This window comes from Astyanax mexicanus, chromosome 2 (assembly GCF_023375975.1).
Source record: "Astyanax mexicanus isolate ESR-SI-001 chromosome 2, AstMex3_surface, whole genome shotgun sequence".
In the NCBI taxonomy this organism is placed as follows: domain Eukaryota; kingdom Metazoa; phylum Chordata; class Actinopteri; order Characiformes; family Acestrorhamphidae; genus Astyanax; species Astyanax mexicanus.
The window spans coordinates 37,820,966-37,847,524 of NC_064409.1; the positions used below are offsets into that span (position 1 = coordinate 37,820,966).

Sequence of the window (26,559 nt, forward strand, 5' to 3'; positions counted from 1 at the left end):
TGGGAGGCTGAGGCAAGCTGCCCGCGAGACACACTCACACACACACTCACACACACACATATATATACCGGAGAGAAGAGGGGAAACCGGCCAGAGAATGGACACTGAACAGGTGAACTGTGGAAGACTGTAGTTCAGCCCGTGGAGGAGCTGTGGTAGGTCGCTGATTGACTGTCCTCATTCTGACTGAAATAACGCTGTACGGACTCTAGCGGCTCCTCCATTCACCCTTCTCACCCTTCACTCTTACTCCGTATCTCCGGCTTTACGGACATCCGCGGAGGCTTGAAGCGGCGCGACCATGAAGTTCAAGCCCAACCAGACGAGGACGTACGACGGAGAGGGGTTCAAGCGGCGAGCGGCGTGTCTGTGTTTCAAGAACGAGCGAGAGGACGAGGTACGGTGGGCGAGACCTTTTTTCCTCTCACAGGGATGATGATGATGATGATGAACCTTACTTACCGGTGTTCTGTCGAGTTCTGGTACCCATCGAAATGTGCTTCTCAACACCAGTGCGCATGCGCTGACCCAAATCTATTTTGTTTCTGTGTGTTTTATGGTAGTTCTACTAAATTTTACTTGGTTTCATTTAACAACCTGAGCCCTCTTTTCTTATGTCGTTTTTTGTATGAAGTGTTACAAATGTTTAAATGACCGTTAATAATAAAAATGCAAGTAATAATAAGTGAGCAATTAAAATACGAAAAACGGGTAATTATCACCTCTGTTAACCATTAACTGTATCCTGATATATTGGTTCAGGCTTTCCAAATATCCTACCTATAAGTATTTTCAAATATGGACATTTTTTCACGTTTAACAGTTACATTTACACTAGGGTAGCACAGTTTGACGATGTAGCAGAACTCGACAGGACACCCCAGGGCTCCCCGCAGCTTAGCTCAGCTAACCTTAAATAAACAGCGCGGGATATCTTAGCGTCTTCTTTCTTTAAACAGGATACAGGGAGAAAACTGTTGCTCAGTTCGATAGGTTGGTTTGGTAGTTAACGCTGGTTAGCTAGACAGCTCGGTAGGTTAGCTTTGTGTTGGGTTAGCTTTATACGTGCTGCGCTGAAATCAGTGCAGCCTGCGTCTTCGTGCTCCAACTGGTCACACACACTTAAACACAACAGTGCAGAGAAACGTGGAAATGTAGGTTTAAACGGCCTCTTTAACGTTTAATTGACGTGCGGTGAGACTGTGTTGTGTCTGTTAGCTAGCGTCCGTGTCTTTGGGGTCCATTCATATTGGCCTCCTGCCTGCGGACACAGCCAGTTCAGTCTAGTTACACACAGCACAGCGACGGAGCCTCGCGGTTTTCTTTCCCTACCCGTTTTCAGACATGTCCCGCCTCTATATTCAGCCAATCGCTCTGCCTATTGGCGGCCGACTAGTGGGTATGACCGAACAGCCAATCACAGCGCAGGAGGTGAGTTGGCTGTAGCCAATCGTAGTTTGGGAGGGCCGGGCTGCCATAACGAGTACGGGTGGGTTAAAAAAATAACGCCTGCAGCAGCAGCGCTTCACTGCCTGAAGATTAGGGAAAGAAAACGACTAGCTAGCTTTCGTGCTGCTGTTGATAAAAATACATGCATTATTTCATGCCCAGAGTGTGTTTATAGCGTTATTAGTCTTTAAAAGTTAAATAACCCGTACCCTGCGCTTTCTCTGACTCTGCAGTTATAATCTAGCCAACCTACAGCTCGATTCTGCTGCTGCGCTCCGTAGTTTAATCCACAGCATCTGCTCGAGTCCGTCTCCAAAGACATGCTGCCTGCTGCTGCTAAACTGCCCATAATCCTATTTATCCTCAGCGGACAGGTAGACCAGCTTGAACAGCGGTAAATCTGGATGGCTAAACTCTTCTGAAACACTTTTCTTCTCTGGTAACCCCCTCCTGTCTGTGTGTGTCGCAGTTGGAAGAAAAGTACTGTACATGTATAAACTAATACCGTTTATAGACAGTGCTGAATACATAGACTTAATGTAAAAGCGACCAAATTAGTCATTTCTGGCACTCGTCCTCTTATTACTGATTCCTTAAGGTTCTCTCTGTTCTGCACCGAAATTATGCAATTCACTGGCGTCAGTCTGCACCTCCCTGAACCTCCTCTGCTGCTCTCTCCACTGTTTACTACTACACTTTACTGACTACAGCTTCCAGGAAAGAGAGTTTTCATATAACCCTTGGGTGTGTTACTACTATGACAGGTTGAATCACCTCCATTATTCCATCTGTATGTGAGCACATTCATCATCCATTCTGTCAATTATAAGCAATTGATTGAACTGACAGGTTATCCGTTCTAAAGGTTATGCTGTGATTCTTTCACTGGATCATACCAAATCAAAACTGTATCAGTCCATGTCATAAAAGTGTCTGGGTCTTCTTTTAAACAGAGCTTAATGAAAGTATAACTGAGCTGTTGGACTGTTTAAAAATGCCATTTCATTTCAGTTTGTTAACTCCAACTACAGTATCAAGACAAATATTACGAAGCTTATTCTATGTGTGTACTGTTGGTCTGGGTTCAGTGAGTTTGAGTTAATAAATAAAAAAATAAATAATATAATTCAAATGGAGTGGACAGCAGATGGATTGCATTTTGCATCTAGAAGGTGGCGGGAAAATAGCATCGTTATGTTTCCTAACAACAATGATATTGCCTAAAGACATCAGGTGTATATCTTTTCACTTCAGTAAGTCCAGAAAAAAGGAATATGTTGTAATATGTTGTTATGTTAGTGTGACATTCAAAGCAATATCTTGTAGAAAGACAACCTTATCATAGTAGATAGCCTTTATTGACTTGTGCTGTTGACTTCTTTAACGGGATCAACAGACAAAATATGAGTGCAAGAAATGGTAAACTGTCCAAATCCTGCATTTTCATGTAGTTTATGATGTTTTCTGTGGTAACATATACATAAATGGGTAAAGCTAAACTGTAGTGGATTGTGTAAGTGACATACACTCACAGTACATGCTATTAAGGGCACTTATACATCTACTAATCAGACATTTATGCAGCAATACAGGGCATAAAATATGCAGATATACCCCTGCAACTTAGGAGATCAGCAGTTCCCCCATTCTGGTGGCAGGTGTGAGCATTACCCTGAGATTTTCAGCACATCAGTCTCTAAAGTTTATTTATAATAATGACCGGTTTGGTTGGAGCAGACAAAAAGGCTACAGTGGCTCAGTTTAACCTCGCTATACAATTGCGGTGAGAGAGAAAAGAACATTTCACAATGTACAGCAGCACATCAGAGCAACACAGCTGAAAGCCACATCAAGGTTCACTTCTGTCAGTCAAGAACAGAAAGCTGAGGCTGCTGAATGGCCAGGCTAGACAAAGGCTAATTTAAGGAAGGTTAAAAATGGGAAAGAAATATCCTGCTCTGATGAGTCTCGGTTTTTGTATATACAGAGACAATAAGGTCAGAATTTGGAACCAGCATCATAAATCAATCCACCCAGCCTGCCTTGTGTCTGATGGAGGTGGTGTAATGGCGTAGGAAAGGATTACCTGGGACATTTTGGGCTGTTGACACCAATCAATCATCTTTTGAACGCAATCCTGTTTTGAGTACTGCTGTTGGCTTTGTGCATCACTTCATTAACACTTAATTTTAACTTAATCATAATTTAATCTCCTGACAGCTTCCTGCAGCATGATAATAATGCATGCATGATAAGTTGTATGCATAAAAATATAAAAAATAGCTCAGCTCAGTGTTTTTAATATCCAGTCTCTAGATCTGAATTCAGCAGAATTGTGATGAGGTAATAGTGATTCAAAGAAATCTTAAAAAAAAACATCTTGTGGAAATTCTGCCACAGTTAATTGAGCCAGCTCTATCTGGAATCAGTGTTATTAGAGTTATGTAATACAGTGGTTAGTGTGTGTATACACTTTTTTGACAGTAGTTTCTTCAAATTATTTAAGCAGTAAACAACAAATCAGTTTTCCCCCTGACGTAAGCCTGATCGTTAACATTTCCCACTATCTGATGGCAACATTGGACAGAAAAGCCCACATGGGGAAAGTGGTGTATGAGCAGTGTTGGTGACTCATCCTGGGCTATGTGTGTGTGTGTGTGTGTGTGTGTGTGTATGTGTGTGTGTATGTGTATGTGTATGTGTATGTGTATGTGTGTGTGTGTGTGTGTGTGTGTGTGTGTGTGTGTGTGTGTGTGTGTGTGTGTGTGTGTGTGTGTGTGTGTGTGTGTTCATGCGTCAGCATTGTAGAACCAAACCTGAGTATCTCTTGCTGAATCACTCTGCCACGCTGACAGACCTAAAGAGCTCTTAACATTCGAGAGAGGCTCCTTATTACTCACAATCGCTCATGTTACACCCTCTTTTGTGGGCAGTTCCGAGGCCAGTTCTATAAACCACATCCCTGATCTCTCTGAACAGTAGCGCTGGCCTGGAGTCAGCTCGGCTGAGTCTCCTAATGAGGAAGACTTGAGTCAAGCGGCAGTGTTGAACGGAGATGGTCGGCGGTAGCTGCACTTTGTTCAGGAGAGAAAAGAGAAAGCAGGGGGGGGCGAGGGATCAGTGACAGCGGGCCCACAGAGGAAGTAAACAGACTACTCCTCCGATTGTAGATCACTTTACACCTGCAGATGCCCAGCATGTGCCTTCATGTGCCACTGTCCAGCTCCTCCACAACTTTTCTGCCCAATCCTTTATCATTACCGGTCAGTAGCAGCGGCACAGCAGATGGACATGCCACAGTGATTCATATCACTAACGCCGGGTTTCACTAACTCTGCACTCCTGCAAAGAAAGACTGTTACGTGTTTGGAAGTGCTTTAGAGTTTAAAGAGCTACTTTGAAGTAGATAGAGAGGCCAGGCTAAGAAGGCATTTACACATTTATTTAGGCTCAGCCACTTTCAATTTTAAGTCATTTCAGCCAGTGCCACATTTCATCATACTGGAGCGGCCTGGAAATGTAGCCTTTAAAGTAGGGCTGAATACTAATCATTTTTTAATTGAAATCGTGATTTGAATTAGCCAATAGCCTGCAAGTGTGCGTGTGAAGATGCAGCCTGCTCTTCATAAATGTGTATCGTCTATGACATTGTCGTAATATTTATGTCTTAATTATATTTGATATATATAGGTATGTATATATATATATATATATATATAAAGCTAATACAGGTTTAGGGTTTAATGGATTAAAATTAATCACAATTTAAATTGCAATCGCAATATTCTGTGGAAAAATCGCAATTAGATAATTTGCCCAAATTGTGTAGCCCTACTTTAAAGTACATTAGTCTTAAAAAGAGTGCTCTGTCGTCTTTCCGCTCGTTTTGCATGTGTTATATCTGTTGCATACAGTTAATTTTTTACTGTAGTTAGTAAGGTGACTCAGAACACCTACTGTAGAAATCCATGGGCAGATGCTTCTGCTGTACCTGGGAAATGTATCAAAATTAGTATCTGTGCTCAATGACTAAACACAGTAATAAGTAACAATAAATCTGTGAAATTCTTTATAATGATGCTGTTAAAAACTTTCCATAGAATTTAGTAAAGGTTATACTGGGGATGCCTGATGTTGGGGGGGAATGTAATGCAAATTTAATTGTGCAATACATAATGCAATATAGGAACTTTTACCAGATTTCCCCAGCAGTCAGCGATCTGACGTCATTATATTAATAATGCACTCCTGTATATCCAATATTCGAGTGAAATGAATGATATTGATGGATATACTGTCCTCTTGGTAAATTATCAAGAAAGATGTAAACAGTCAGATTCTGATTTATTCTTATAGCCAAAGTTTGTTCAAATATCATCTCATTATCTGTTAGTTCTATTTTTTTTCTCAGTTCACTTTTTTAGTTGAAAGGGCAATTAAAGTACATTTGTTTTATACGGCATAAAACTGAAATATCTGCAGGTGAACAGCACTATATTTTAGATTGATATTGATAGAGGTACATTTGTTTTTTTTTTTTAAATATATCTGCATATGGGTGCAAACTTACTCCATTATAAGCATGTATGGTAAATTTCAGGCAAAAACCTTGTATACCAAAAAAACATAAGTCATTTTGGAGCATTCTTTTTTTCTACCAGATTCAAATTTAATCAAAAATTAAAAAGACAGCAAAATATATATTTTGGTCAATATCTGTTAGTTCCTTTTATTTAAGTTATAAAGGTTAAAATACTTTTATTTCATAAGATCTAATACTTCCATGTCTGCAAGTGGACAGCACTATATTTACTAGAAACTCACTAAACTTTTAGTGAAGGTAATTTTGGAGCATCCTTTTCTGTTATTAAATCTAGACACAGTATAAATCTGCCAGATTCAAATTTCATCAAAAATTACAGACAGACTGCCTTTGGGAATGGCAGCAACAATGCATACTGTATGTCTTATTTGAGATACCTCTGTCTAAATGCACTGTTATGTGAATGATGCTGTATTTACTGATGAACTGGAAAATAACCATTAATTGTGACCTAGCAGTAAAAACATGTCACGCTAAGAATCGTGCTGTAATTACGATGATTACACACTTTGCTTCAGACTTGTTTGCACAACACGAATGCGTGATGACCTATTTAGAACTCAAAGTAACTGCACATTATTGCTATTTTGTACACACTGTTTTCTTACTGGAGGTAAATGAGGATCACTGGGAGTGAAACAGAAGCACTTAGACACTTGGAGGCCCTGACGGATTTCTTTGCCCTCCTTTACAATCGGATTAAACTCACTTTTTCCTCAGAGTTCAGCTCGCCGTAATGTGTCCTAACGACAACTTTCACCCAGTCCGAACTTTGTTCTGCCTCTGCACTCTTCTCCTGGAAAGCTACTGTCTTGTACATTCAAGCAAAAAAAGTCAAAAAGTATATCGTATACTCTTTCTCTGAGAATTTTAAAGTGCTGCTATCCTGAAGAAAAGGGCAAGGGCAACTGCAGAAGTACTATTGAGGCATTGAATCAGGAGTCAGATTCTAGGAGTCTTAATTTCTAATCAGAACAGTTAGGCCTGTCACGATAACTGGATTTGTTTGGATAATATTTTGTCCTCGAAATATTTGTGATAAACAGTATTGTCTTTTTAGGGTCTTTATTTTGTGTCACTGATATGGAATATGGAAATGTAAAAATACAATCAAAAGTTGGCAACAGAGTTTCCATTCTGTCTCAATCACTTTACTAGGCTCTACTTGCTAAGAAAAATATTATGGATAATATTAAGGTTAACAAAGATTATTGACTTCATGTATAGAGCAATAGATATGTGCAAATATATTGATATAGGGAAGTTTCACAGTATTCTGTTTTGTTATACTGTATTAATTTTCAACAACACAGAACTGATTTCTAATTATTAAAGATTAGTGTCAGACTGTGCCTCATTTAGTGCTCTGTCCAAACCCTGACCAGTTGATAGCAGTGTTGTACTCTGTCATTAGATCCCACAGTTCTGATTGGATAAAATTGGAGAATCTGTTCTTTTAAAGTGAAATCTGATTTAAACGATTGCAATATATCATCTTGCCTACAGTATTACAATATATAACAATCTTTTGAATCGAAACACCTTTATGATGATTAAGATCATTCTGAGAAATGCGTGTCAGTACACAGCACTACTGTACAATAAGTCAATAACATAACAACAGTTATCATGACTGCATCCTTTTGTTATTCTTTTCTCATTTGTTATCCTGATTCCATGAACTTAATCAGTGGAGTGCAAGTACAGTTTATCGCTCACAGTGGAAAACACTAAATATGTGTTTACAATAAACCAGAGCCTGTTTGTATTTTCCTCTCACAAACGGTGCAAAAAAACCTGATTGCAGTGACAGCCTTGAGTTGCGAAGGATTCAGCTAGACTCGAGCGTCTGTGCAAACTAAAAACAATCCACGCGTCACAGTTCTGTGAACTGGGGGTCACACACACACACACACACACACATACACATGTGCATGCATATGGATACTTCTGCACCCGCTCACATAGCTTGTTCTGTTATAGGCCTTCATAATGCTCAGTATGTCTCTGCGTCTGATCCCCCATCTCTCGCACGCATGCACATGGCACATTCTGTTATAGATGTTCGAGATACTCAGTATGTGTCACTATGTGCAGACTTTGGGCACCGACACCCATGCACACCACAGCCTGACTGATCTGGATCTCTGTGACTTCCAAAGAGTTTTACACAGATAAATATTCTGAAAGCTGAAAAGTCCTTTCCAGTCCAGATATCCTAACTCACTTTGTGTCACTATGGCTACGTTTACATACACAAATATAAGTGAGCTGTATCTGTGTGTAATGTGAACAAATCTGTCCCTGAAACAGCTCACGTGCACATTCATGCATTGATGTAAACGTCGCCTTCTTCACCGCCAACAAAAAACGTCATATTTGAGAGACAACTCGCAGCTTTAAAAGCTTTACACAGCCATGACAAAAATCGCATCTGCAGTGTATGTTAACTGTTATTTATGAAAATTAAAATGCGATCACTATAAAAATGTAATATACCATACAGCCCTTTCCCACAAACATGCACACTTGCTATAGGTTTATAGCAAGTTTACAATGCAAAATATTATCCTTTATTTTTGCAGTGGTTTCCAAGTGTAGGAAAAGGAAATGCTTCCTTAGTCAGGTATTTAGATAAACTAATATTGAATAATCAAATAATTAATAAGTTATTTATTTTTGGTTTTTCTATAAATGGTTTAAGTGCTTAGTGTCAGCAACACTATGGCCCATTTTTTTTAACAATCTATAAGCGAGTCATCTGTGCACCATGCAGCCAGTAAGAGCCAAGTGCACGCTGACCTTCGCGCATTGGTATTTTAACGGTGCAGCGCTTTTGCATTTATTAGCAGAAAAAACTGACGCGAGCAGGTCATTTACAGTAAAAGCAATGTTATTTTATTTTCTATTCTGTTTATTGTTGATGGAAAAGTTTAGTTTCTGTTTGTGTGTGTGTGTGTGTGTGTGGCGCAACTGCGTAGCTAAGTCACTTAGTGGTGCACCTGTGTTTACCCCTCCAAGATAGCAATACGCCAAAAATGTACCCAAACACACCTCACTTCCAGACCACCACACCCATAAATTTAGGTATATAAGTAAGCACAAAGTGTGAAATATTGTGGTGTGAAATATCATTGAACTTCCCTATGTGTAGAAGGATGCTTGGCATCAGTGATCTTTTTTTTTTTTTTGTTTATTCAGTACAATATAACATATTTCCCTTTAGACAGTGGTACAATATGCACCGGTCAGCCATAACATTATAGACACTATCCTAACATTTATGCTAACCTTCTTTTAACCTTCTTAAACATTGACTCCATAAGACTGCTAAAGGCACCAGATCCTTTAAGTCCTGAAAGTTCTGAGTTGGAGCCTCTATGAATCTCATAAATACATCCTTAAGCACTCATGAACCTGTCACTGGTTCACCTGTTGTTGTTCTATGAAACACTTTGAGCATTTTCAGTATGCGCTCCTCGCAAAACCAGCCTAATGTTTTGGAGATGCTTTGACCCAGTTGTCTAGCCATCACAATTTGGCCCTTGTCAAAGTGGCTTGTCCTGTTTTCCTGCTTTCAACACAACATCTTTAGAACTGAATGTTCCTCTGTTACCTGATATATCTCACCTTTTGACAGAAGCGATTGTTACTAGAAAATCAATCATTACAATGACATAATATGTGCTATTAGTGTCATGACTGATTGGCTGTCAACATATTTGTAGGGGGTAATGTAAAGTGTACAGTATGTGTAGGAGTAAAGTATAGACTGTGTGTGGGAAACACTGCAATACTGGACTAAATAATTAACAGCTTTTTTTTTGGCTGATATGACTGTCAGCATAAACTGTAAAGTGACAGGTGCCCTTTTGTAGTTGTTTTTAATGCTAAGATTTGACTGATATATCAGAAGCATATTTTGGCATGTGGATTGTACCCAACAACAACCCTGAATTGGACTAAGTGGATCGAAGATAATGCTGATGATTATGATGTTGATAATGATTGTACCACAGAAGAGCAGAATGTTTAGGACATGTCTGCATTTTAGCTAAAGTACTGAATTTAGACCTTAGAAATACATTTTTTATATTGAATAAAAATAGTAAAGATGCACAGAATATTCACCAAACAAAATTATTCTTATATTTAACAAAAATACACTTGGTGTTCAGTCGAATAAGGAAAAAAAAAAAAGAATCATTTATGCTAAACAGTTATTAATTATTTTAATACATGTGCTTTGTCTGTGTGTTTTTAATGTTAAAATGTATTGAAAGTATAGTCTCTTAAGAAGGGTGTCCTAAAAAATAAAAACATTACATACATTGCACATACATAAATATAAAAATTGCTCCCCAGAGTTTAACCTGAATAATAAAAAAAAATACAGATAGTACAATACAAATAAATGAAAATGAAAATATACACTTTTAAAACATAAAAATATTGTTTTTGACAATAAAGTTTTCCTAAAGAAATGGACTGAAGTTCAAAAAAAAAAGAAAATTCTTAAACATATTTTTTAAGTTGCAGTTTTATAATACTAAGCCTTCAACCAAATGTTTAATTTAGACGCTTCTAAAAAATAGATTCCAAGACACTGCAAGGCACTAAAAATTTAGAGTTAATTTGCAAAAACAGATAAATGTATGTTTAAGGAGTAGCACCTATCTATAAAGTATACATTTGAGATATTGGTATTAATTGTTCTTTATTAGCCTTTGAAGATACTCTCAGATTTAACAGTTAGAAAAATGTAAGAAATTCTACTGTTCTACAAACTGTCTGTCCATCTCTTTTTAATGCTAATAAAAATATTTATTGATACTGATTCCATACAAGTTAATATTAATACACACACAAATACATGCCATGTATTCTCTGCATCTGTCTGGCTGTACTGGTCACCTCTGCTGCTCCAGCGTCTCTCTCTCTCTCAGCTGGATAGTTACCGGAGCGTAAAAATAACCCCGGGGCTGGATTGACCGGACCGGATAAAAGCAGGTGCTGCTTGTGACCTGACCTCGGCTCAGAGCTACAACACGTGCAGTCTTTGTGTGTGATTCACAGTGGATGGCCAGCCTCCACCTCAGAAATCCCATTATAGTGGGTAACACCTGAGGCCTCCTCAGCGACCTGTGGATTAGCCAATCAGGGAGCGAAGTGAAACGTGCGGCCGTCGTGAAGATTACAGCACTGCTGCTTCCCATCTGTCAGAGGGAAACCTTTTCTCTCTCACACACACACACATACACACACACACACACACTCACACACTCTGAAAATAACACTTCATGCCCTCGTAGTAACATCCTACTTGACTTTGCCGGGCAGAGTGGCTCACAGTCTCACACATTTCTGCTTCCGTTATAGGCGGCTTGTCTCGAGTCTCAAGTCCTGGCAGGCATGCGGTGACATTTGGACGTACATGATTTCTTGATGGGCGTGGGTGGAATTGACTTGTTAACAGTAAACAGGGCTGTGAACCAATCTCCACCTGTTCAGTCTGGGTCACACCTGTGTAGGTATATGATACAGTGGGTGGAAATGCAAGTGGAAAATTAGCATTTTAAATAGCATCAGCCTTGCATGCTAGAATGGGTCCAGCTTATATTGGCTTGGGGGTTGGGTACTGTTGAACATATATAATGGAAAGGGAACAGTGAACCATAACCTGTACATCGCTTACTGACTTTTCCCAGGGTCACTGCAGCTGTTCAGGCCTGTATGATATAATGTCCTGAAAATGATAGCGATAAACAATATTAGACCATTTTATACTACTGGTTTAATGATAATATAATTGCTAAATAATGGAATTACATGCATTTTAAAAGAGAAGTCAGCTTTTATTTATTAGGGATATATAGACAGTATGACTACACATTATAAAAAATGTCTACATACTCATTAATAGCTTTTGTTTGCAAAGAAAAACAATATTGATGTGAGCACAAAACGATTGAGATCATGTTGTGACCACACCAATACATTTCATCGTAGCCTACTTTATATATTTGCATGAATAATTGATTAAATTACTGTAGAAACAATAGGGAAGATAGAAGGTAAGTACCACGATAGACACTTTTATATTGTCCCCACAATATTTATCATCGTATCACACAGCGCTAACTGTCACTATGGCTTTTGGTAACCAGCCCTTCACATACCCACGTCACGAACTGAACAGAACTTCACTGCACTTGTTCAAACCCAAAACAAACTAGAATTCTTTGACTGAACAAGATAAAAGTCCTGAAAAACTACAAATAATGTAATTAATATGAAAAAATAAAAAAGCCAGAGAAAAGCTGCCAAGAACACTTCCAGTGGTTGTTTCTCTCTAAAAACTTCTTTAAAATAAATGTGCCAATTCTTGAAATATAGACTGTAACAAACATCAGTGACGCATGCTTTAAATAATGTATTTTAGCATTAAAGTATCAGAAGTGTTTTTTTTAGAAATCATTGCACATTGAACAGAAACATTAGTTATAAGTAGAGTCATATGTTCTGTAGTCACAATTTTGGAGGTTTATTTTGTTTAAAGATGGGATCTATCATTCAAAAAAGGTCGTACTGAAGAACTTTTATTTATCTGAACAAATAATAATTTTTAATCTTGACCATAGAATTTAAATTGTATAAAGGTTTAAACGTGTGCATGATTATGCAATATGCAGCTATCACATTTGAAAATTTGAACATGACATCACAAAGACATCATTCAATAGAATGTATGAATGTTGGTATCTCCAGAAAGTGTGACTTAACCCAGAAGTAGGCGTGAGTTACTGGAAGTGGGTCTGTTTACAGACTGCAACAGATCACAGGCTACTCAAGCAACACTGATGTTAGCATAATGTATGTGTATTTGTGCAGCTAATCAGCAGTGTAGATTATGGAACAAATTTGCTTTCTGATTCATAGACAGTAATGATATTAAGTAACTTGGTGTTTACTATTGGATAATTATATTGTTTTAATTCAGTGCAGTGGAAATGAAGGCTGTTGGGCTGTTTATGAACAGACTGGTTTCTGGAGGGTGGAATAGGCTGGAGATGGGGGAATATTTTCTGCACAGCACAGTGATACACTGCACTAACCAGCAGTTATGATTCATGTTCACACATTTTCAGGTCAGGGAGATGTTTTTTCATTTATTGGGGCAGAACCGTGACTGGGTCAGGGCCCTCTAACTGACTCGCTCATGCACATGAATGCACCGTCGTCGTTGTTGTGTGTCGTCAGAGCAGAGTCTAATTTAACCACGCAGGCCTGCTACTGCAGAATGTGCAGAATTAGATCAGCACACTATCATCTTTCTGACACTGGAGCACTCAAGCAATCTCAGCATCAAACACACACACACACGCACACACACAAACTACCTAATGTCATATCAGACTGTGCAGAGCAGAAACACCGTATACTGAAGTACACTGTTACTAAAACCAAATGAAAACATACAGCTCTGGAAAAAAAATGAGACCACTTAAATGATAAATTTTACCAAATTGAAAACCTCTAGAATGTAATCAAAAGAAAGATGGATGATCACAAGCCATCAAACCAACCTATATACCTATAAATAGCAAAATCAAAGAAACTGATTCAGAAACTGAAGTGGTCTCTTAATTTTTTCCAGAACTATATATTATGTTTTGTCTGTGTATTTAAACACACAAACAGAATATATGTCAGTATATTTTGAAAGATTTATATTAATTTATATTAAGATTATATTAAGAACGGAAAATGGATGTTCATCTACGAGTTACATTAAATGTTTACGTGCTGATGGTGCTAAGAAATATTGATAATATTCAAACACGATTCTGAATATATTGCAGTAAGTTTCAGTTAATGCTCCTTTGACCTTCAATAGAAAGAGTAATGCTTTTAAGTGGGCAGAAAAAAGTTTGTAAGAACTTGCTTTATAAGTATTTGAGTCATATTAATAGACAACTCTGTAAGATTACTTTAAAGTTAACTTTCATTGGCATATCTATATTTTTCAGCTTGTCCAGAAATGCATGTTCTTAGTGGTGTCTCAGTGTAACTCACACTTTCTGACTGATTGGTATTACAAATTTGCATAATTTGCACATTCAACTTTGTACAGAACAAAGTATTCAATGAGAATATTTCATTCATTCAGATCTAGGATGTGTTATTTGAGTGTTCCCTTTATTTTTTTGAGCAGTGTATATATATATACATGAACAATACCAATCAATAAAAAGAGGTAAGAAAGCATGAGAGAAAAAATAGAACAAATAAAAGAGGTAAGAAAGCATGGACACATTAAAAGTGAAAAAGAGTAAAATGTATCCCAGAAGAGCTGATGTGTTTCTATTTGAGATCAATCAGATCTCCAGATGCTCCAAACAAATGACACTGCAGTGAAAATTTGAAAATTGATCATGTTTGATGGAAAGCACGTGTGTCTGAGGAACCCCTTCATGTGAAATACATAAATAATTTCACGTGCAAGGTTCTAAACACTCACGCCCCTGGTAGCACCTTTATTTTAGACAGTGTGTGTATGCTGTGCACAAGGTGTGAAGCACGGTCTTGCTGTTTGAAGCATGGTCTTGCTGAATGTGTAGTGTTGACGATACATGTTTTCCAGTAACACGTTGACTTGTCTGGCAGGTGTTGCTGGTGAGCAGCAGTCGACACCCGGATCAGTGGATCGTGCCGGGGGGAGGAATGGAGCCGGAGGAAGAGCCTTGTGGAGCGGCGGTACGGGAGGTTTTTGAAGAGGTAGGTCAATGTCATCAGAATCATCAGCAGCGTTGACTGTAAAAAGCCCCTGCTTATTCAAACATTACGAGCCTTTATTGTTCCACTCGGAAGGAAGTTAGCAGGCTGCTGATATGTGTGGCCTTCTCAGCTCAGAGTGTGGATTAGACTGTAGAGAGTCTGTATCAGCTGGCTAAACTCAGAGCTGTGCCAGATTCCAGGACATTTCAGCCATGTCTCTCTGAGGGGCTGCTGGTCATGTTGATGTACAGGAGCAGGAGTGAATCTGTCCTAATTCTCCACCAGTGTTACACATTTAGGGATGCTTTCCATGGACAAGGAACTGCAGTATCTGTGTGTTGTGTTGATATGAGTGAATCAGACACAGCAATGCTGCTGTAGTTTTTAAACAAATCAGTACTGTATTTTTTGCACTATAAGGCACACTTAAAATCATTTAATGTTCCCAAAAACCAGACAGTGCACCTTTTGTATGAATTTTACCGGTCAGGTATTAAGGTGCAGTAAGGCCACTCCACTGAAGTACAGCATTATACAGGAGTTTCAGTTTAGTGTCTCCAGCACCGGGGCTGAAATAGCATTAGCATTAGCTGCTAACTACGCACAGCGCTAGCTTTTTTCTATTCAGAGGTGAGTATAATTGACCTGTAGCCTGCTGCTAACCTGACTAGCACTGCTGAAGCAGCATTAGCAACTAGGCAGCAGTGTGTAATAAAGTGGACAGTGAGTGAACACAGTGTTTAAAAACGTGTGCTATTTATATTTATAGGTAAATATTTGAGTAAAATGAACATTGTTGTTTAATTCTATAAACTACGAACAATATTTCTCCCAAATTCCAAATAATAATATTGTAATTTAGAGCATTTATTTGCAGAAACTTTCAGACCTCAAAAACTGCAAAGAAAACAAGTTTATATTCATAAAGTTTTTAAGAGTTCAGAAATCAATATTTGGGGGAATAACCCTGGTTTGTAATCACAGTTTTCATACATATTGGCATGTTCTTCTCCACCAGTCTTACACACTGCTTTTGGATAACTTTGTGCCTTTACTCCTGGTGCAAAAATTCAAGCAGTTCAGTTTGGTTTGATGGCTTGTGATCATCCATCTCCCTCTTGATTATATTCTAGAGGTTTTCAATTTGGTAAAATCAAAGAAACTCATCAATTTTAAGTGAGCTCTTATTTTTTTTCCAGAGCTTTATATTAGGTAGCTAGTAAACAGTCAGTTCCTAAAGTTGAGCATCTTTTTGACAAGGGCTGCAGTTATGAGGCTAGACGAGAGTCGGGGCATCTCCAGAACATCAGGCAGGTCTTTTGGGGTGATCCTGGTATGCAGTGTTCAGTACACTGAACATGCTGCAAGGAAGGACAAACAGTGACCCGGCTACAAGGTTATGGGCGCCCAGGGCTTTTGGCTCATGCGCCAGGGCAGTGGAGGCTAACATGTCTGATCCAATCATACAGCAGAGATTCTGAAACACAAACTGCTGAAAGAATTCTTCAGGCCTTGTCTGGTGGCAAATGTTAAAAGCAACCCTACACCTAAAAAAAGTGATGCATGGAATTGACCCGTGCAATTGATCCACGGTTTGGATGAACCTCTTGTGTGTGAAAGCAAACCAACAATGAGCCCCTCTCCTAGACGAGCCCAAAATCAGTACTGGGTACATGCATTGTTTATTCAGGGCAAGTGTATAAACTCCCTAAATAATGTGTGATAATGTTATACAATAGAGTTAATAAGAGTTAATCCAGTTTTAGTCGTTCTGGACAAGCTGCTTGGAGCATTATTCAGAGCAATAAGAAGCTCACATTACTGTAATCTCTGAATTTAAAGGATGACTCTCTCCCGTAGCTTTCTGAGATCCAGTAGTTTTGCACTTTTTGCCCAGCTCTCTTTACAATGGGCGCTTCGGGGCATCCACATGCCCCTTTTTACAGTGCTTTTTACACTGCTATTTAGACTCAAAGTAGACCCACACCTCATTGTTAGAATCTGGAGAGCCCTGACATTTAAAACAAGGCATTAATACCTTTAAAAGTGCATAAGATGTTTATTAAAAACCACTGTTTATTAAAAAACACTGTTAGGCTAGTGAATGCCCCGAAGCGGCCGTTGTAAAGAGTGCTATAATTAGTATAAGTATAATTTTTAACTACGTTTCTATTTCCTTAATATTATTTAAATGTTTAGTTGTATTTTGTAATTAATTTTACAGTTGTTATGGTGTTGTTATTAATTACATCTTAAGGATAAAAAAAATAATAATTATCAACCCTTTCCACAACTGCTATTCAGTTCCGGGACAATTAGTTTTCTCGATAAAAAAAAAAACTTATGTTGGCGTAGCAACAGGGGATGAATGGCACAGTAAACATATTTAACCAATAGATGCCACTATTTTGGGATGTAGAGTGAGCAGCACTTGTTGTCAAGGCAGCCACCCTTACTTTAAAGCACTGCAGGAAACCCTGATTTTTCCATTTTACTTCCATTAGCTACATTTGTGCATACAATGTCCTCCCTTATTTTTTCTAATTTTTTCTTATTTATTCTAAAAAAAGTCTGGTTCATATAATTCAACCTGATCTCTCTCATTTATCTCAGAAATTAATCCTCAGCCCTTCTTTTTCTCTCTCTTCCAGGCTGGAGTAAAGGGGAAATTGGGGCGTCTCTTGGGTGTGTTTGAGGTGAGTCTCTAATCTGTTGAACTCTAAACTAAATTAAATTATTTATCTTTATTGAAACTTTACCCTTATAAACAATGCTAAAACTGTTTTGTTGTGTCATGCAGCATAACCAGGACAGGAAGCACCGCACATATGTGTATGTGCTGACAGTCACAGAGACTTTGGAGGCCTGGGAGGACTCAGTAAATATTGGTGAGTTTACCCAGCAACTATGAGCATGCCTTACAGCACACTACAGGTCCTTTAGCTTTCTTACAGAGGTGAAAATAAAAAGGCTTTTCTGTTAGTGAGAGAAAAAGAGAGAATGTTAAGCTTGTGTTTTATAGTCCCGTTGAATTTTATATTGCAGCAGTCTGGCTATAAATGGAGATCAATGGGAACAATGATCTATACAGACGCTCTGAGTGAATTTAGTGCTGCTTGGTTATTAAACACCAAGGCCAGGGCTGTCAGCATGTGGCCCAGATGAGGTTTTGGTGTGATTGATGTCAGCCCTGTCTGTGTGCATCCATTAATGTGTAACAGTTTGAGCCCTTCGTTTACTGTACATAGTGATTTCTCTGAATGTGGACAAATGGATTCCATGGAACTCATTTAGTGTATGATTTCTATAGAAATTGATCTACACACCCATATGCTGTCGTCCCACTGTGCTCCACTGGATGTGTATAGAGCTTTAGGTTTACTTTGATTTGCAGTTGCTGATGGCGGTTCAGGGGAAATAATGAGTTACTATAATTGTCTTCTATGTAACTAAAGTTCAAATAAAAAGAATTAATTTATGTATTTAGCACTTTTTTCATCAATTTAAAAGACAGTTCAAAACAGTCATAGTGATTAATGATAAAATCCTACAAATGGAATGTAGGTAAAGCTGATTATGATTCTAAAAATGACAATAAAACTGGAAAAGTAGGAAACTAAGCTTCTTTATTCAACTGAAAAGAGACCAGCGGAGGATTAATCCAAAGACTTAACTTGTTCCCACACTTTTTGTAATACTTGGACTACAGCTAGAGATGGTGACATGGAATTTATCAGAGTGTATCCTGAATAGGGGTGGGAATCAGGTTGCCCACAGTAACTTTGGTATCAGGATACAGTGATTCTGCAGTATTTAAATTTACAATACAGTTCTCTACAATAGTTCACAGCATCTGTGTTACTGAGGAGAATAGAATACTAGAATACAGAAAGTCAGAAATTATGTATTTATTGGTGTGAGTTTCATGGAATCTGACAAACAATATTCTTTACTACAGATTTATGCTATTCATTTGGTTAGCGCCACCACATGTAGTATTGAAGCAGTAATTGGGGCGTTTAGAGCCCCAGTTTAGATTAGATTGGAGAGTTTAGGGCCCTTTTGTTTCTATAAAAATGCACTCATATTGTGTGATCTGTTATTGTTAGTTTTGTTGTCTTTCCTGTGAGTATTTGAGTAGTTTGTGGATGGGAGGCTACATTTTGATGCTTACCTTAAAGAGCTTCAATTAAAACCTCTCACAGCTGTGAAGAGCATTGTGTTGCATCATGTTACTGTGGCATCTGTTAACATGGAGATTATATATGTGTATGCATGTAAATGGTCAGTTCTAGGTGTTAATGTGTTAAAAGCATGGGTGCCCATGGTTTATGGTTTAAATCTGATCCAGTCCTGTGATGATCTCTCATCAGGCAGCACACAGTCACACTACTTCTTTTGCATAATGTTGCTACAAAAAACTCTAAACTGTAATATGTTCACTGTATTTAGTTAAAATTAATCAAAAATTGTCATTTTTCTAGAAAGGTGCATTATGCTTCCTCTTCATTGCTTCTTGCATTCCAACATTGTGAACAAGCTGATGTCTATTCAGGCAGCTTTTCAGATAATTCAGTGAAACGTTCAAGCTGTCCAAGTGAAGATCAACAAAAGCATCAGTCAGCTCAGCTTCTTGCTTCATTCTCTCTGTCTCTCTCTCTCTCTCTCTCCCTCTCCCTCTCTCTCCGTCTCTCTCTCTCACTCTCTCTCTCTCTCTTTGTCTGTCTCTTGCTCTCTCCCTCTCTGTCTTGCTCGCTCACTCACTCACTCACTCACTCTGTCTCTCTCTCTGTTGGTCTCTCTCTCTCACTCTCTCTCAAATGAGAGAAAAGCCTTAGTGACAAAACCCTATTTGTAGCCAACCCCAAATGGGCCTCTGCTGCTCGCACAGCAGGAGTCACCTGATTTCTCCAGTGCCCTTCAGAATGCCAGAGTAGTTCCCATGTCCACACACACACACACACACACACACACACACACACACACACACGCTCACCAACTCACACATACACTGCAGGAAAAACCTCTATACCCTTCAGCTGAAAATAAGTTTTTGGCACTTTTATTTGCAATACTGTAGATACAAATATTACAGCTATATAAAGTTTATATTTACAAATAGTGTAGATGCACATATTACAAATATTGTCAGAATAATACTAAATGCCTAAATGTTTGTAGACACCCCTTATAATGAATTCATACTGCTACATACTGTTAATTTTCTGGAGCAGATAAACATGAACATTTTTGACACCATGCCCGATGCCAGGTGTGGACTAGAGGCCAATAAAGCCCCCAGGATTAAGCTCTGCAGCAGTGGGTCTCTGGTGGTGTTCTCTGGATTGGTGGTGCTTAGTTCAGTACGTTTGGTATGAGCTAAGAAAGAGGTGGCATCATAATCATTCAACATACTGGCCTCACTAATGCTGGTGTCCCAATGTTATGCACTATATCTGTATATCTATACAAATATTTGTATTTAACTTGAAATCAAAATTAATGTTTACATATATTGTAGGTTTACATTTCTGTGCATAATAAACCTGAATTATTGTATGCTGTCATTTAAATGTATATTTTCCTATAATAATAAGTAATGTTTTTTGTAAAGTAACTTTTGTAAAATGAACTTTTCATTACATTATGAGGTAATCCAATCTCTGAGACTATCCATAGGAAATAATTCATAATATAAAAGCAAAATGTCTCATGATTTCTGATTCTTGTTGATATTAAAAAAAATAATATTAGTTTGGTTATCAATCTTAAAATTACATTTAAAAAAATCAATAAAAATTTAAATTGATCAGGTTTATCTCATGCAATTCTCTTTTTAAAGGCCAAATATTAGTTCTTTATTAACCGTGGCACTAAACTATAGCACTAAATGTAATAATCTTTGTATCACTACTGAAAAAATACTGCAGTTTAATTTTTCAGTCTCCTCAGTTTCGGAGGTCTTTGCAGATGGATCCAGTCCCGTTAGTCTCTCTGTAATCAGTCTTCATGCTGATAAGCTCTCTGTAAATCAGTGTAGTGTTGTGCCGCACTGTAACCTGTTTTCTGTCTCCCCCTGCAGGTCGTAAGCGGGAGTGGTTCCCAGTAGAAGAGGCCATTAAGATACTGCAAAGCCACAAGCCGGTCCACGCTGAGTACTTGAGACGCCTTCAGCTGTGTTCTGCAACCAACAACGGGAACATCCTCCTCCCCTCCCCTCCCCCAAACGACAACATGCCCCGTTACAGCACGTCTCCCGCCGTGCCCCGCAGATAGGACTGCACTCTCTCTCTTTCCCACACACACATACACACGACACACTCCCTCTGTGGCCTGATTTTGGGACCTTTACTCACCTTTACACATCTGTGGGCAGAAGTTTGCCTGGATCTTTGAGTCGTCGAGGAGATGATCACCCGGTTCACCTCCTGCTGTCTTTAAAAAGTGCTTTTTGCTTGGTATAAACTAGGACTGTACAATATTGGGCTTTTCTATATATAAAATGCTATAAAATTGTGTTTGCAATGTGCCGGGCAAAAAAATATACATACATTCTGTATGTGTTTTACGGTGTTTAAAGATTTTTGACCAAATTGAAATGATTTGTGTAAATTATGTTACATTCTATATTAAGGGATTCTTTATTTGGGTGCACATTGCAGCATTCTATTAAATCCTTAAAAATGTCAAATTAATATGAATTAATATTCAAAAGCCAAAAGTAACAATTAAGAAACTGAATATATATTGTGCGGCCCTAGACATGACCAATGCTAAGAAGAATTAGGTTAAAGAATGCCTTAAATAGTTTTTTTTTTTTAATGACTGGTCTAAAACTGAAACTGACCAAAGGTGGTACTTGAGTTTCTGATGAGATCTGGTGAGATCGATCTGTTATTATGTTGATCTCCATTTATCTCATTCTACACAGTCCTATTTGAGTGCTTCACAGCCTGAATGGAAATCTGAACTCAAGTTACCTCAGAGTCCCCAGATCACCCGTGTAGACTGTACGGTTTGGTTGGGCTGCTTCAGGAACGGCTGCTGCTGGTTCCTGTCTCAACTAAGAGTGAATGGAACAATCAACCGATTGACGGGCGGACAGGTGGTTTCGTACTGTACTGCATGTACCCCTCACTTCACCAGCCTGAGTGTCCGGACTGTTTCCCAGCTTTCGCTGATCCAGTATCCAGTATAATGGAGAACAGAAAGCTCCCTTTAACACTCATGCAACCAAGCCAACGCATCCCTTTAATCGCTGCCCCTTTAGCACGGGTGAAGAGTGTGCCAGCAGATGTGTGAACTGGCAGGAGCATGCGCTGTACAGTATCTCGTGATCAGAGGGAGGCCGAGAACATTGGGGGCTGTTCTCAAGGCCGTTCATAGTGTAACAAAGTTTTGTAAATATTCTGAAGATGAACTGAAGATGAATTGTGTTGTCAAGGTTTTTAGGGGTAAAGCAAATGTATTAACTTCTGCTGAAATCTTTTCTATTATCTTTTTTTTTTTCTTAGAATATGACAGAAACAAACTGTGATAAAAAAAAAAGGCTTTTATCGGTACACTCTTAGGAAGGAAGGTGTTCAGAATGGTTCTTGACTCTTGACTTTCTGTATACAGCCTTTACAGTATGTGGAAGCAACTGTACTTTATGAGTGCTTTCAAATTGAAGGTTTTCAATGTGGACCAGTTGACTTTCTGGAGTATACAAATGCACGAACATGTCACATTCAGTGTTCCTTAATGTTCCTATTAATATCTTAAACAGAGCACAGTAAAGAACCTTGTCTTCTGCTTCTCACTGTGTTTAATTGCTTAATTGTGGAATGATTTCAAATGAAGCCTTTTAAAAAAGTAAGTTTTTAAAGTCTTCATTTGTTGATTTCACACAAAACATTGACAAATGCACAAACTAATTATTAACAAATGACAGGCAGAAGCTGGAAACACAAATCCACCAAGTAAACCAAGCAAGAAGCATGTGCACTGTATTATCACAAAGCTATCAATAGAAACATTGGGAAGTATTGAATGTAACCTGTTCATTCAATAAAATAATAAAACATAAATAAATAAAACACTTGGCCACAGAACATATTTGATTGGCTAAATGCCAAGTTGATCATAAAAAGGGATTGTTTTATCGCTGGCATGTTTCACAATCAAAGCCAATTAAGAGTTTCTGTTGTAATACTGAATGCTAGAGTGGGAGATCTGGATTGAATGCTATTAAATGCTGCTGAAGAAAGTACAGGTACCAGAATAAAAGATTAATGAAACCCCTGCCACATTTCTGGCCAATCAAAAAAACATAATGAACAATTACATGTTTGTTGCTGTTCTTAAATAAATAAAATAATATACAGTGTGACAAAATTCAAAATCTTATGTGAAAGCAGCCTGAAAATATGGGAAAACTATGGTTCTTTAATCTTCCACACATGCTCTATGGGTTAGTTCCCCAGGCATAGATAAGGCCTAGTCAGAGACTATATTTCCCTTTCAGTGGATAATCTCTTTTTTTAAAGTGGTGTAGTCCTAGGCTAGACTTAATCTTTGTCTGGGAAATTGACTCAAGTGTTGTGAGTTACAGGTTTAAAGTGTTAAAGCAAAAATAATAAAGGTTCTTAAGAACTACTTCTATCAAAACTTTAACTTAGTCAGAACCCTAATCTGAACCTTCCTTCATAAGAGTGTAAATAATCAAGTACAGTCCAGTACAAATGTCTTAGCTCCTCATTCCCAGCTCTCCAAGTAATCTCTGAAGGGAATGTGGAGATATTTGAATGTGAACAGTGTTCAAAAAACACAGCCTTCGACGATGATGATGATAATGAACAAGGTCTGCTGTTTCTTGTACTGAAGTTATGGTAGAGAACGTTGCTTGCCAGTTTGAGGTCTTTCTCCTCTTCACACTGGCCCAAATTCCAGGTTTGTGAGCGAGAAGCTGATCGCAGACCAGCACATGTGGGCAAGAGCAACCCATAACTACCTTCAGCTGATTTGATGCTGCTAAAAGCAACTTCTGCTTGATCAACTGAACTCTTGAACTCTCTTAATATAAACACTAAGATAACACTTACTCTGAGATTTGTGTGGGACTTTTATTGTGGAGCGTCTGAAAGCTCTCTCTGTATGTATGTATGTCTGTCTGTTGGTATGTGTGCTTGTGTGTGTACGTATGTGTGTATGTATGCAGTTTGTGTACACTATATGTACAAAAGTATCAGATGCTGCTTTTAGTGAGTAGGATCGGTCATTTTAATGTGCACTCATTATGGATACCAGCGTTTAGTTTCACACCCACAGCTTGATTTATTAATCACCATAGAAAAACATAACCAATACAAATTAAAGCAGCAACAAAGTGCTGCTGTGACCATACTTACATTCTTGCAAAGCAAAAATATTCGTTGTAAAGACAGAAAGGTCTGTTAAGTTAAAAGTCCTTTATTGCATGCTCGGTGCAATTACACATTCTCACCAGTGATGTCGCTAAATCCCCAAAACCTACAGATTGTTGCTTTAATAAAGTGAAATTTAGAATTTTAATTTAGAATTAATACCTGCACACACACATAGCCTTTGTAGATGAAATTTGACACACCTGGTCCAAAGTCACTATTCCCAGCAATATTCAGTCAATAGAGGTATAAAGCCAGGCACTGGCACTGGGCAGCCCTGGGCAGCCCTGAAAAGCAGTGGAACTGACTGCTCTACTGTGCTGGAACTCCAGCTTATACCTCTGGAATATGGTGTTTTTAATCTGTATCTATAATCACCCATTATCAGTACCTAATCACTGATGCTCTCATGGCCAAATACCACCAAATAATTGTTCCAAACATTATTGTAAGACTTTTGCCTTTTACCTTTTATATCAAGAGCACCTCGAGCAGACGTCTACAAACTTTTGTACATATAGTGTATCTGTTGTGGTGGCGTGGAAGAGAATGAGACTGCCTCTCCAGTGCCAAACTTTCAGGGATATGAGAGGTTGGATGTGCAATGTGGAGCAACAGATTTTGTGGCATTTATATCCATAACAATAATTTATCTGTATCTTGAGAGCCTCAGAAGTATCTTTACATTTTACACATCATAAAATAAAAATAATACTAACACATGCAGGTTATCCAGGCTTGTGTGGTTTGCTGAAAAACAAACCACCTCCATAAACTACCATTCACACTACTGCACAGTGTTAGTCTTCTTCTAGACTTTCCATAACAAGACTGGCTTCAGATAACACTCATGGTAGTGTTCCTTTGTATGATAATAATAACTCACCACATTTAGGTTTTCTATAAGAACTGGAGACAGATGGAGTCAGATGGACACTGGGAGGGTGTCCGGTTGCGGTGGTTTTGCCGGATGGTCTGTTTTACGTTTAAGTGAGGTAACTGTTTCTGAAGTGAATGTCATTAGGATGTACTGAAGCCAAGGCTATGTCTGGGCACTCACTCATCTGTTTATTAATGCAGACTGGTTAACAGTTTCTCTGTTTTATGCTACTATGTACTGTTAACGAGGGATCTTTTAATCTGTCTACAGATTGTATTGTATTGTATTTCAAAAGAACTTTCATTAAAAAGGGAAGAACTTGAATAAGTGAACTGGAGTGGACTGTATTCATTATGCGACTCTGTGTTCATAGGACTTTGTGAAGAGTGTTTGTTATGGAGTGTATGCTATGACCAGACAGTGCATCTGAAAATCACCTAAAAAAAAACTTTCAGGCGTCCTCACCACAAATTTCAGCGTGAAACTTTTACAACAATCAAACCCAATAAAAGTCCTGTAAACTTGATTAAGTTAAAGGTGTAATTTTGCTAGAAACTGTTTTGTACTTGCCCTTTTTGAAATATAATCAGTCACGCCGAGTTTACACCCATTAAAAATAGACAGAAAAACAAGTGAATCAGGAAAAGCCCCTGGCCCAAGAATACTACAGAACCTGAAGTTTTAGCTTAGGCCAGACTGTGATACTGTGTTACTATGATATAACAATGCCTAGGCATAAGACAAACTTTTTTGTGATCTGGAATTATTTCTTTTATATCACCAGTTATTGGTGTTGGTTTATTTAATAATAATAGATGATAGATGATACTACATAATTACTTACAATCTTACAAATAATAACAGCGATAATCAATGTAATAACAAAGTTATATATAATGTAATAAATGTAATGAACAAAAGTACAATAACAACAAAAAATGTAGTGCATGCATGTATGATTGTTCCCTAATGCACAAATCAAAGTGCATTAAGTTATCACTGGGTGAGTTCAGTAAACTTGACTGGCCCTGTCAGGAGCAGCGTGGTCTTCTAATAAGATCAGCTTGATCTCTAGATTCACTCAGCGATGAACAGCTTCATCAAACCATGCTTCTAGCCTTGGGTAGCTCTGCTGAACCAGCGTTATCATTAGCAGCTAACTGTGCTAAGCGCTAGTTAGCTCTTTCGCCATTCTCAGGGTTCCTCAGTGTAGCTCTGTCTGGCTAGCCTTTATGGAAATCTGTAAATCTAAGCTTACTTTAGATGAACAGAAACGCTTTACTCATCCTAATGAACAGTTTTCAGGAGATAAATCTGTGTAGATTAACGTACAGCACTCGTTTGACCAGAAAATAGACGTTTATTAATAGTGTGCCTTATAATCTGTTGTGCCTTATAGTGTGTAAAAACGGTATGTTTAGAATGGGATGTGTTAAAACCTTTTT

At 38.2% G+C, this 26,559-nt stretch overlaps 1 protein-coding gene across 1 annotated transcript; it reads left to right on the forward strand.

The window, feature by feature from the left end:
- Positions 1–25,446, forward strand: nudt4b (nudix (nucleoside diphosphate linked moiety X)-type motif 4b). Its single transcript, XM_007233684.4, has 5 exons — positions 1–397; positions 14,720–14,830; positions 17,482–17,526; positions 17,631–17,718; positions 20,913–25,446. Exons 1-5 carry the CDS (start codon positions 302–304, stop codon positions 21,104–21,106), a joined length of 534 nt encoding a protein of 177 aa, XP_007233746.1. The 5' UTR covers positions 1–301; the 3' UTR covers positions 21,107–25,446.
- The last annotated feature ends 1,113 nt before the right edge of the window (positions 25,447–26,559 follow it).